The 12,669-nt window shown below is 49.0% G+C and overlaps 1 protein-coding gene across 1 annotated transcript in view; it reads right to left on the bottom strand.

Moving 5' to 3' along the window:
* Nucleotides 1-4,864, bottom strand: part of LOC310753814 (inositol polyphosphate 5-phosphatase OCRL-like) — a gene marked incomplete at both ends in the record, with an annotated part of 81,232 nt that extends 76,368 nt beyond the window's left edge. Inside the window, one exon of the mRNA XM_083595148.1 lies at nt 4,835-4,864. Coding sequence (XP_083451274.1) covers nt 4,835-4,864 — 30 coding nt within the window. The remainder of the gene's footprint in view (nt 1-4,834) is intronic.
* Nucleotides 4,865-12,669: the final 7,805 nt, after the last annotated feature.

The raw sequence follows: 12,669 nt of genomic DNA, 5'->3' as shown, positions 1-12,669 counted from the left end.
TATCCGCCTCCTTCTCGCTGAAGGCTTCCTTCAGGTCAGCATATTGTGGTGGCACCTCCCCTTTTGGCTCCACAGCCAGCCCAGCCACCCTGGCCACTGTCATCCTTGGGTTCTCCCCCCCCCCCCAGACAGTGTTCCAAGCAGTAAGCTGACCCAAAGGTGACTGACCGCTGATGCCATGACACTACTGGATCATGCAGTGCCAGCCAGCTCATCCCCAGTATTATTGGGGGTCCTGCCAGTGTGGCTACATGAAAGGCAATGGTCTCCATGTGCCTGGAAACCCTCATTCGCATTGGTGGGGTCTGGTGTGTCACTTCCCCTCCCAGAAGTTCCCTGCCATTGATGGTGGTCACTTGCAAGGGAAAATCCAGGGGCAGCAGGTGGAGTTGGTGCTCTAGAGCGAAGTCCCTGCTGAAGAAATTGCAGGAGCTGCCTGAATCCAGCGGCCCCTCCACCTTGACTGGGTGCCCATTCGGGAGTTCTAGCACCACTTCTATGGCTATAGCTGCCCTGGGAGGGTCAGGCTGGGGCACTTCTATTGGTTGCTGGCCTGGCTGCTGGCCCCGCTGGTTGGCAGCTAGGCGTTGCCGTTTCCCTGCGCCTGCCCTTCTCCCCCCTTCTCCTCACAGCCAGCAGCTCCCACCATCCCTTGCCAGGCCTTTCTTTGAGGGCAGACCCTGGCAAAATGTCCTGGCCGTTGGCAGAGGAAACACTTCTTGGTGGTTTTCCAATCCTTTCCCTCCCTCTTGCGACCTTCACTGGAGTTTGAAACCTCGCGCGCGCGCCATCTATTTCCATTGGCTCAGCCGCCTGGGAAAGCTGTCTCGGTATTTCAGGAATGCGGTAGTCATGGCAACGTTCCCCTCTCACTTCGCGTTTCTCCTGAGCCCGCGCTTCCTGCCGCACTCCAATCGCAAGCACAGCCTTGGTCAGCTGATCCATCGACTGCGGGCGGGGCGCGCGGGACAGCTCGTCCTTCACAGTTGGGGACAACCCCTCCTCAAACAACATTTGAATGGGTTCAGAGTCCAGATCCCACCCGAGCCGGTGGATCAACATCACAAAGCGCGACCAGTAGTCTCTAACTGATTGGCTCCCCTGCTTGCACCCCATCAATTCCCGTCGAGTCACACTTTGCTCCACTTCACTGGAATACATCGCATCCATCGCTTGGAAAAATTACCTAAGGTCCTTCAAGGCAGCAGTTTGCGTCGCCATTAGGGGCCTGATCCATTCCCGTGCCCCATCCTCTAGATGCCCCACAATATAGGCCACCCTTTCCCCATCATCAGAAAAGTCATTATGCTGCAGTTCCAAAGCGTACTCTATTTCCGTTCGGAACGCGTTGTAGTCCTGGGGCTTCCGCCCAAACTTGTGTACCACCCCCGGTACCTTCCTTGCGATGGGGGTGGGTCTGACCTGTGCATCCTGAGTCCGTCTTTTGTCCAGCCGCGCTGTCAGGAGAGCCACATGCTGTTCCAAATCTCGGTTCCTCTCTACCAGATTTTGCACTCCAGCTGCTTGCTCCGTCCCTCCGGCTTCTCTGGTTTGGCTCATTATGCTGCCTCCCTGTAGCTGCGCACAAGCAACGTCGGGGACTGACGGATTGCTGTAATGGTTATAGGGGTTGCTTGTGCGTAAGTTGCCGCCACTCCTGGCTAGGTTACCTGGTTGAACCCTTTCTGTCTGGACAGCCCTTCACTTTGTGGCTGTTTCAGTCGCTGGCAGAATTCGTCAGTGGGCGTTTCTTGAACTTCTTCCAGCAAAGAAGTTCTTTGACGCCAAGTCTCCTCCTACTCTCCCTGCGTGGAAGTCTTCTGTGCAGGGAGGGTGTGGGCAGCGGAGCACCCGTGCTCTCTCCGCTGGTCTCCAGTGAAGAGTCCTGGAGCCTCCTCTCCGATTCCCCCATCTGCCCCCCTTCTCCACTGGTGTTACGCTGATTTCCTTCCCCAGCAGATGGGCTGCCTCTCTGCCTGCTGGGACCCTCTCCGGCATCCCTCTGGAGCCTTCCCTCCGCCTCTGGCTCCGATGGCAGTCCCCTGACAGTTGTGTATGTGCAATTCACATTTGTAGTGTTCTAAATATGTACAAAGCAACCTTGCTGGGGGATGTGGATGAGGTTAACCCTTTCTCTCCCTGCCATGGTCCCATGAAGCTGCTGTATTTCAAAGGGAAGATCCCTTGGCCCCCCTGGCAGAGAGAAAGACTTTGACTCTCTCCTCCCAGCCATCCCAGCAGCCCTCAGGCTTCCCCTTGGCTGCTTCTAAGGTAATAAACAACCACCAATTAATACCATGCCTACTCTGGATCTGAGAATTAAGAAGATAACCTGCCAAGAAGAATACACAGCTATTTCTCCCCCTCAAGGTACCTTGTATTCCTCGACAGCCTCTTCCAGAGGAATCACCTCGTGGTGTTGGTGCTTCTTGGATCTGCCCCAAACCACACAGATGGGGGCTTCATCCTCCTTGCAAAAGAGTTTCAGGGGCTCCTGGTGCTTCTCACAGACTCCTCCTTTCCCTCTGGAAGACTGAGAGTCTTGGCTACTTCGACAAAGGTAGCCAATTGCCGATTGCGGATGAGGCTCCTTCTCTGGACTCCAACTCGGCCTTGAGGACAGGAAGCCAGCCTCCTTTTTGCCCCGCTGCACTGGATCAGGCCGGACCGGCAAAAGTTGTGCCCACACTCTGGGATGGTCCCTGTGTCGTAAGAGAGTCAGGGTCAGAGAGGGGAATGAAGGAGAAGGACCCTACCAATATCAAATAGATCATATTCTGCCTTCACACCCTACAAGAAGGTCAATGGTGCCTTGGGGAATGGATCCTTTTTCGCTGTATCATATTGTATCCTTTTTGCTGTATCTTTCTCATTGACTTTAAGAATGGATCTGAATGTATTTTTCCTCAAAATGCTGTACTTTTCTAAATGTATCCAAATGTATCCGAATGGGTTTTTGTATTTCCCCCCAAACTCATCACCTAGAGAATGTTCCTTTAATGTAACAATCACTTGTTCCAAATGTATTTGATACAAATGTATTCGAGTGTATACTTTTATGGGGAAACGTAGCTAGGAAAATGTGGCGAGATATATATATCTTGCTTATAGTGCCTTTGAACGGTCAACGTTCCACCCTCTATCCTTTCACGAGCTGCCAAAAACACTCTCCACACCACACTGCCATCTACTGGGTCTACAAATAATACCATGAATACACACAAATACAAGCTCTAGAATAACTTAGTTTTATTTTCCCATAAGTATGCAAACATAAGACTATCACACCCGAATTGATAGCTATGCAGAACAGGATTTCCCTCCCTCCCTCCATCGGATAGCTGCCTGCGCGGCTGTCTTTGAGGGGGGTGGAGGGAGGAACGGGCAGGATCGACATCGGATAGCTGCCTGCCTGCCTGCCTGCCTGCCTGAACATGCCGTGCACCTGGGGGGCGCTGCGACCGGCACCCATTGGGAAGGAACAAGACAGGAAAAGGAAGGAAATGGGAGAGGTATTTTTAAGGCCCCACTTTTCACATGGTGTCCTGTTGTGTGGTCAGAAAGTACTCTTTATTGTTTGATTTGGGTTAATGTCAGAATAAAAGCGAGTTCCTTCAAAATAACACATTCCTTTTTATCTTACCAATTTCTCATATTGTAAGAAGCGGAAGAAGAAACCATAGAGAGCATTCATATTTTCCTTCTGATCAATGAAGTCAAACGTTACAATTATCCATTTTAGAATGAGCACCTATAGGGAGAAGATAGATCTCAGTAAGCCAAAGCAAGGCCAAGACAACAAACCCCTTCTGGAATATGCTCAGCGTGTACAACATCTAGCTGAATCATCACCAGGATAACTAAGTCAGACTGGGGGAAATATCATTCTTCAGAACCAAGACATCATTACCATGCTTTCCAAGTTACCTGAAAGTCACTAGAACACTTGCGAGCACAGAGCCAAGACACAGCTGAAAGAAGAGAATCCTCTGTTATTACGGAAATGGGAATCAGAGTCTTCAGTAGCCTAGTGCTTATCACTGTGCCTGCAAGACATTGAAAGACACTGCTTAACATTCTGAACATCTTCACTCTTGATAATTTCTCACAAGCTCGAAGCAGCCCCGGTTCTTGTTAAGGGAGAAGGCAGGGCAATGCAGCTCCGTTGACATACTTTGTTGCCAAGGGGAAAGAGAAGCCCAAACATGTTTTCTTTACCAAGCTTGGCACTGAGTGCGATGTTCAGCAAGTTATGAATTTCTTCTGGTGCCAAGCCTCTCTCTTGCGCAATCTTTTCCACAGTCTCCAAAGGACTCTGCAAAGCTCCCTGCTTCCGCAAGGCACTATCTTGAATTAGAAAAAAGGCAAAGTGTGATTCAAATCCATTCGAAAAACTGTCCTCATGCATGATGGCCTGTCCAATGGCTTGCTTTACCATCAATTGGCAAGGGAGCCCCATTGAGATGCCATGGCATTTGGAAAACTCTGGAATGCTGAACTTGCCTTTTGCTTTCTTGCTCCTTCGTTCAGTGGGTAGGTAGGTGTAGGTAGGGGCAAGTCGAAAGCTTCCTTGAAATTCCTCAGCCCCGAAGACTTCCGGTCAGCGCCAGCGATTAATGGCGGATTTTCCCCCGAGCTCCGGGGGAAGTCTGCTCAGCGGGTTCAGGTCCTGCCGCTACGGCGAAGCGGGGACCCCTAAAAATCACAGGCGCGGAAGCCTGTGAACGAGGAGACCCGGCGGGCACCTTTTGCGCCCCCCCAAAACCGCAAAGGAGCCTTTTTAAAGGCTTCGGAGCGGCAGCGGGTGAGCGGCGCGGTGCTGAGGGTCGTCTACCCAGCCTGTTGAGTGAAGCCGCATCGCCATGATCGGAGAGCGCTGATTTCTTCCCAAGAATTTGGACTTAAAAGCAACTACTCGTGAGTAGGATTAACGGACTTAAATTGAAATTAAATTAACAAGAATTTTGGCACTAGCACGGGAAAGGTACAAAAAGGAAGTTTGCCTTCCCGTTGTGTAGACAATCTAAAGCAAAGTGACTGTAAGCTGTAACTTAAGAGTGAATATTTTCTTGAAATTAGTAATCTATCGTTTGGAAGAGCATTTCTCCCCACCGTTTGGCAGGAGCGAAGGGGGGTGGAAATTGAACTTTTTATGCCTGTAAGAAAGGAACGAATTTAAAAAGAACATCCGCTGCCTTGATCTCTGGAGTCGGACTGCCTTGACATGGTGGACTGGTGGACTGTCAGCACATTGGGATTGTTTGTAGCAGTAACTCTGTGTAAAGATACAGTGTCTTTGGATGGACTTTTACATAAAATAGCATTGAAGATAAATTGGAAACTGTGGCTAATTGGAGAAAAGGGGTTTTTTAAAGAGACATTGGTTATAAAATTTCAAAGTGAAGTTGGAACTTTTCCCCCTAGTGGAGACTTTGTTGCAACAATAACAACTAAGCCACTAGAAGTGAGAGCCAGTGGAAATTTCCTTTCTAAAACAAAAGTACAAGTTTAGGACGTGACCTTGGCTCTGAATGAGAGTGTTATGGATAAAGAAAAGGGGAAATTTGAAGAAAGAAGCTTAAGATCTGGTAGACAATACAAGACTGATATTTCCCACCAGCGGAGAGCTTCAACATCCGGAGGCACGGGTGCAGCTGCTGCCTCTCAAACAAAAGTAAGAGCTATGTCAACAGAAGATGCTCTGGCACAGGCACTTGGCAAAATTAATGTATCTTTGGAATACTTAACGAAGCAGGGAACAGAGACAAGTAAACAAGTTGCGGAAATTAATAAACAAGTGGCTGAGGTCTCAGCAAAAATTGACCTGAACACGAAAAGTATCGATGAATTGGGAAGGAAGGTAAATTCTAATACAGAGACTATTGTAAGACTTTTGGAGGACTCGGCTACAACTCGAAAGATTGCTGAGGAAGCAAAGGAAATTGCCGCTGCTACCCAGGAGAGGATACCACCGGTCATTAAGAAATTGGAGGATCATGATCTGACTTTGTCTATGATCGAATTGCAAAGAAAAGAGAGAAACTTAAGGATCAGATCAGTTCCGGAAAGTGAGAGAGATAACTTGGCGGACTTCCTGACAAAAGAATTTCTGGACTTTTGGCAACAGGGCCTAGAGAAGGATGAATTCAAGATAGTGAGTGCATTTAGGCTTGGTACAAGACAAAGGAAGAATAAGGCAAGAGACTGCTTGATAACATTAAGATCAAAAGAAGAGTTACAGATAGGTAGCCGTGTTGGCCAATCACCCATTCCCACCACCCTTCTGAGTAATACCCCTCCCCACCTTCTCACTATATAGAAGGATCTGGCAACTTCTGTTTCAGTGTATCTGAAGAAGTGTGCATGCACACGAAAGCTCATACCAAGAACTAACTTAGTTGGTCTTTAAGGTGCTACTGGAAGGAAAAAAAATTTTTTTGTTTTGACTATGGCAGACCAACACGGCTACCTATCTGTAACTGGAACTATGGAAGGCACCACATTGAGCCGCATGAAATGGAAGTCCATCAACCTCACCAAGAAACTTGCACAGGTACAGACTGATATCTTCTTTCTTACTAAATGCAAGAACCTGGACATTATACCCAAGGGTCTTAGAATTAAGAACCCTCTACAATCCACGTATCCCACTGAATATGCAAGAAAACTATGCAACACTTTCTCTAAGAAGCTGCTCAAACATCTGATCAGCGTTCTCTACTCTAAACAGAAGCTAATAAAGGAGGAACTCCTTGTATTGGACAACTCTATCAGGAACCACCAAGCTTGGCAAGAGTTCCAAAAGGAAAAACAAAACATTTACCACTCTCAACTGGAGCTACTGAAAAAACAGAAAAACAAGAAACTCTCTAACCTTTCCAACCTACAGGCTACTAATCTAAACAAGATCAACAATATTGTCAATCTCTCACAGCAAGCACTCAGCCCAGCTGAGGAATCAGTCCTTTCACATGGACTGTCATTCTGCCCTGCCAAATCCCCCACACATGATTCAGTTCTACGGGGACTTGGAAGCATTTTTCCGCCGTTTACGCCTGATGGAGTATTTTCAACACACACAACAACAAGACAAAGCAGAACAAGCAACAACTCCACAACACAACACCTCTCAACCCACTGGAGAACAACAACCACCCTCCCAACAGAACACTGACCACCAACTACCACCGAAAAAGTGTTACACAAAAAGGGACTCCACATGGACCCCTTCTGATGGACGCAATACCACACTGGACTTGTACATTGACTGCTTCCGCCACAGAATCCAAACAGATGTGACCAGAAAACACCATCGCTTACAACAAAATCTAAACCATGCTGAAAGGAGAGCCATAGATTATCTCAGAAACAACCCAGACATTATAATTAAAGAAGCAGACAAAGGTGGAGCTGTCGTCATCATGAACAAAACTGACTACATTCAGGAGGCTCACAGACAACTTTCCAATACCGCCTTTTACATAAAATTGGACTCAGACCCCACACAAGAATACAAAAAAGAACTGAACAAGATTGTTAAGGAGCTACCCCCACACATCCAAGAACAGATCCTCACCAACACACCAACAGAACCTCGACCAGGAACTTTCTATCTTCTACCTAAAATACACAAACCAGGAAATCCAGGACGCCCCATCATTTCAGGTATTGGCACTATTACAGTGGGTGTCTCCGGTTATATGGACTCTGTTCTGAAACCATATGCCATCAGTGCTCCCAGCTATGTACGTGACACCACAGATTTTCTGAGGAAAATACAATCTTTAAATAATCTTCCCAACAACACTATACTAGCTACTATGGATGTGGAATCTCTGTATACCAACATCCCACACAACGATGGTTTACAAGCTATAAGGAACACAATTTCAGATAAAACCACAGCGGACTTTGCCACCAAACTCTGCCAATTTGTCCTTACCCACAACAACTTCAAATTCGGTGATGACCTGTTCCTTCAGATCAGCAGCACAGCAATGGGCACCCGCATGGCCCCACAGAATGCCAACATCTTCATGGCAGATTTAGAACGTTTCCTAAACTCCTACCCACTCAAACCTCTCTTGTACCTGCGATACATTGACGATATTTTTATCATCTGGACACATGGTCAACAGACCCTGGACACCTTCCACCAGAAATTCAATGATTTTCACCCCACAATCAACCTAACAATGAATCAATCTATACAAGAAATACATTTTTTGGACCCTACTATAAAAACACAGGATGGACGCATAGACACCACCTTATACCGTAAACCAACTGACCGACAAACATATCTACATGCCTCTAGCTACCATCCCAAACATACCAAACAGTCCATTGTATATAGCCAGGCACTACGTTACAGCCGTATCTGTTCCAATTCTACAGACAGAGACTCTCACCTAAGAGATCTACAGCAAACCTTTTTAGAACTAAAATACCCAGCAGATGAAGTTAGACAACAGATCAACAGAGCCAGACAGATACCCAGAGAGAACTTGCTGCAAGACAGACCCAAAAAAGAAAATAACAGAACACCTCTAGTCATCACATACAGCTCCCAAGTTAAAACAGTACAACGCATCATCAGAGATCTACAACCTCTCCTGGACAATGACAGTTCTCTTTCTCAAGCTCTGGGAGGAAGACCTTTCATTGCCTACAGACAGCCACCCAATCTTAAACAACTCCTAACCCACAATAATACTACAACCAGACGTAACACGGACACTGGCACCAGAGCCTGCAATAAACCCAGATGCCAACTTTGCTGCCACATACACCCGGACAACACCATTACTGGCCCCAACAACATCACACATACCATCTCGGGACTATTTAATTGCTCATCGTCTAACATTGTATATGCCATCAAATGCCAACAGTGTCCTTCAGCTCTCTATATTGGACAAACAGGCCAAACCTTACGCCAAAGAATAAACGGACATAAATCGGACATCAAGAATCACAAGACAGAGAAACCAGTAGGAGAACACTTCAATCTCCCAGGACATTCTATACAAGATCTCAAAGTAGCTGTATTACTACAAAGGAATTTCAGAAATAGACTGGAAAGAGAAGCTGCTGAATTGCAACTCATTACCAAACTTAAAACCATGGAGAGACCTGGTCTTAACAAAGACATTGGATTCTTATCTCATTATACATGACAAAGCCATTTTTCACCTTCTCACCCCTTGCTTTTTCCTGTAAGACCTATTGCAGTCGTTAAGAGTCGTCAACAGGCTCATCACAGCTATCTGCCTATCACCCATTCCCACCACCCTTCTGAGTAATACCCCTCCCAACCTTCTCACTATATAGAAGGATCTGGCAACTTCTGTTTCAGTGTATCTGAAGAGGTGTGCATGCACACGAAAGCTCATACCAAGAACTAACTTAGTTGGTCTTTAAGGTGCTACTGGAAGGAAAAAAAAATTTTTTGTTTTAAGGGAACCCTGCCACACTAGGACTCCCCTCGCCCCGTCACAACGTTGTACCAAGCACCGCACAAAAGTCCAAAACCCCGAGAAGAAAGCGCCATTTCTGACCCCGTATCCCGATGCTATACACGATCGATGTATTTGATGAATGAACAATGTATTTGCATGAGGATGCGTTCTAGCCAATCAGATGGCATTGAATGTAGCCCTTCAGCCAATCGCAGCAATGCCATGACTCTGCAGAGGCAGCTCAGCTCCAGCTGTTTTGCACGCTCCACTGAGCGCTGACAAGGTGATGACAGCTCCCGCTGCGAAAACAACGGACTGAGTCAATCGAAACCTCATTACCCTGTTAATCCAATCAAAACTAGATGTTGTTTAGTCGTTTAGTCGTGTCTGACTCTGCGTGACCCCATGGACCAGAGCACGCCAGGCCCTCCTGTCTTCCACTGCCTCCCGCACTTTGCTTAAACTCATGCTGGTAGCTTCGAGAACACGATCCAACCATCTCGTCCTCTGTTGTCCCCTTCTCCTTGCGCCCTCCATCTTTCCCAGCATCAGGGTCTTTTCCAGGGAGTCTTCTCTTCTCATGAGGTGGCCAAAGTCTTGGAGCCTCAGCTTCAGGATCTGTCCTTCCAGTGAGCACTCAGGGCTGATTTCCTTAAGAATGGAGAGGTTTGACTTTTTGCAGTCCATGGGACTCTCAAGAGTCTCCTCCAGCAGCAGAATTCAAAAGCATCAATTCTTCGGCGATCAGCCTTCTTTATGGTCCAGCTAGATACAATGTAGCAATGTCAGGCCAGGCCACTTCCGAAAAGAACCGTCTGTATTAAAAAAGCCTAAAAACACTTGGAAATTCATAGAAAACCACTGGTTTCACCAATTCTCTTCATTCCACCGCCAGTCTGCGTCGTTGGCCAAGGACTTGGGAACCCCTCAGTCCCTGCCAGAATTCCCCAAGCGGGAGGTCACCTACTCACAGGAAGATACTTTACCCGTAGGTGACAATCGCTGGGCAAAAGCTCTCCTCCGGACTTACCCAGGCGGCAGACTATGCAAACCAAAGTTCTATTGTCCTCTTGCAGTAGGTCCTTAGAATGTACTTGGGTGTCGAGACCCCGCAGCCCCCTCCCCTCGTTGGAAATGACTCACACAAGGACACAGATATTAGGTTTATGTTACTGGGCAAATTTTGGCCACAACTTTATTGAAATTAAAGAATGTGAGTGGTATTGGCTTAGGCATTGATTGGACCTGACTATATCTGACTCCTGCAGGAAGTCCCAGTAAGGGTAAGCCCTGTCGATGGGGGAGCCCTGTCGATGCGAACCAACTCAAGCTCCCCCTGGTGTTCCCGTCGGGGTCGTGTCAAGGCCTTAGCCCCCCAGCTGGGCTTCAGACTAGATCAACACCCCCGGATTCCTTTAACAGAATACTCTTAAGCATGGAGGGGCAGGTGATGGCCACATCTCCCCTCCCCCACACAAGGTCAAACAATGCCTAACCGCAACCCTAACAAAGTTGTGACGATTGCTACGAGGTAGGCGAAAACCAAGTGTCCAGTGCCAATTTGCCAAGTGGTAAAATTCCTACCAGGCCACTCGGACAACCAAGGCGACCAACCAAAGTCCACAGCAAGGCCATTGCCTAACCTGCAAAATAGGGAGGGAGGGCGGGTGATTGAGGAAGCGAGCCAAAGAGGAAGTCCTCTGGGGGTTGGCTGGCCCGGCTCTGACGTGGCCGGGATCCCATAGGCAACGGGGGACAGAGTCCCCCACCCCTGGTGGGGAGTGGGTGGCCACGTGGTCCACCACAACTCCTCCCCACAGGGAAGTGGAGCGGATTTCCCAAGACATATCCTGTATTTGCATGTTACCCCAACACATTCCTCCTATGTTAACCATGTATAACCCTCCCCTTTTCTGATGGAGTGGTGATGTTTAGCGAACTGTCTGCTGGGATAAGATAGGAACTTTTAAAAGTCCTTGTCACCCCGTTCTCGGGGTTCAATTCCTCTCTGAACCTGTTGCGCGATTGTCAGAGCCGCCCGAGGTCCCAGCTCACAAAGGACCAATGCTGCTTCGTTGTTAAGTACAAAAGTCTTTACTGAAGTTCAGTTTCACTTCCAGAGCCGCAGCGTGCAGCTCTACGTCTCAACTGTTTGACCGCCGATGCTCCGTCTGAGTCTCCTCCCCCCAGACACCAGTTTAAGATTCTAGCCTTACTCCACCTCTTCCTCTGTTCCTTCCTCCTCTGGTTCCGCCTGTCCGTTGGGGTCTCGCCCTTTCTAGACTCTTCTGACGCTGAATCCCCTGAGCCTTCCCCCTCCCTCCGGCGGGCTTTAGGAGCTGGTTCCCCATCCGGGTCTCCTGCTGTTCCCCGCGCCTGTACATTTGAACTTGGCGCGCGCACCCAGCCAGCAACTTTCCTCCTGACCGTTTCACTGCTGCTGTCACTGCTTCCCCCTCAGGGGGGGCTAGCTGCAACTGACCTCCCCTCCGTTGGAGGCGTGGTCAGCCCTGACTCACTCTCTCTCCCCGCTGGAGGAGACGCTGGCCCTGACACATGTGACTCTTCCCCCCCACTATGCTCTGGTGGGAAAACTGGTCCTGATCCCCCGCTGCTGCTTTGGGGTTCCCCGCTGGCTCCTTGTTTCTGGTGCGTCCCCCCTGGGACCCCCCTTGCCCTGACCGTCGGCGCCCCCTTCTGGGAATCTTCTGATTCGCTGGAGAAGCTCATGGAATCTCTCGGGCCACTGTCATACTCCCCTACGCTGCCCTCGGATTCTTCCCCTTCACTCTCCATTTCCTCTCTCCCCTGTGCTCCTGCTCCTGAGCCCCTGACATCCATCCCCCCCTCGAAGCCCCCCTTCCCCGCTCCCCCTCTTTGGGTGTGGGTTCCGGGTGCTCCAGTGCTGTGGGTGTGAGTGCGGGATACCAGTCTTCCCCCCCGGTGTGCAGCCGGCCCGCGGGATCCGGCCAGACCGCAATGGGCTCGTCGACGTCGATTTCTTCTGCTTCCATCTCTCTGCTGTTGTGCTCGAATCCAGGATCCTCCCCCAAAACGTCCATGTCCTTCCCTCCCCCGGGTACCTCGGGTGAGACTGCGTGTAAGGGTCCCAACAGCAGTTCCCTGCGCCACCCCACCTCCGGTTGAGTGTCCCACCAATAGGAGCGGTCTGTGGCAAACCCCGAGAGTGACCCCTCCGGGGAGCTTG

The sequence above is a fragment of the Podarcis filfolensis genome, assembly GCF_964270895.1.
Source record: "Podarcis filfolensis genome assembly, chromosome: W".
Classification (NCBI taxonomy): domain Eukaryota; kingdom Metazoa; phylum Chordata; class Lepidosauria; order Squamata; family Lacertidae; genus Podarcis; species Podarcis filfolensis.
This window is presented reverse-complemented; position numbering and strand designations above follow the sequence as displayed.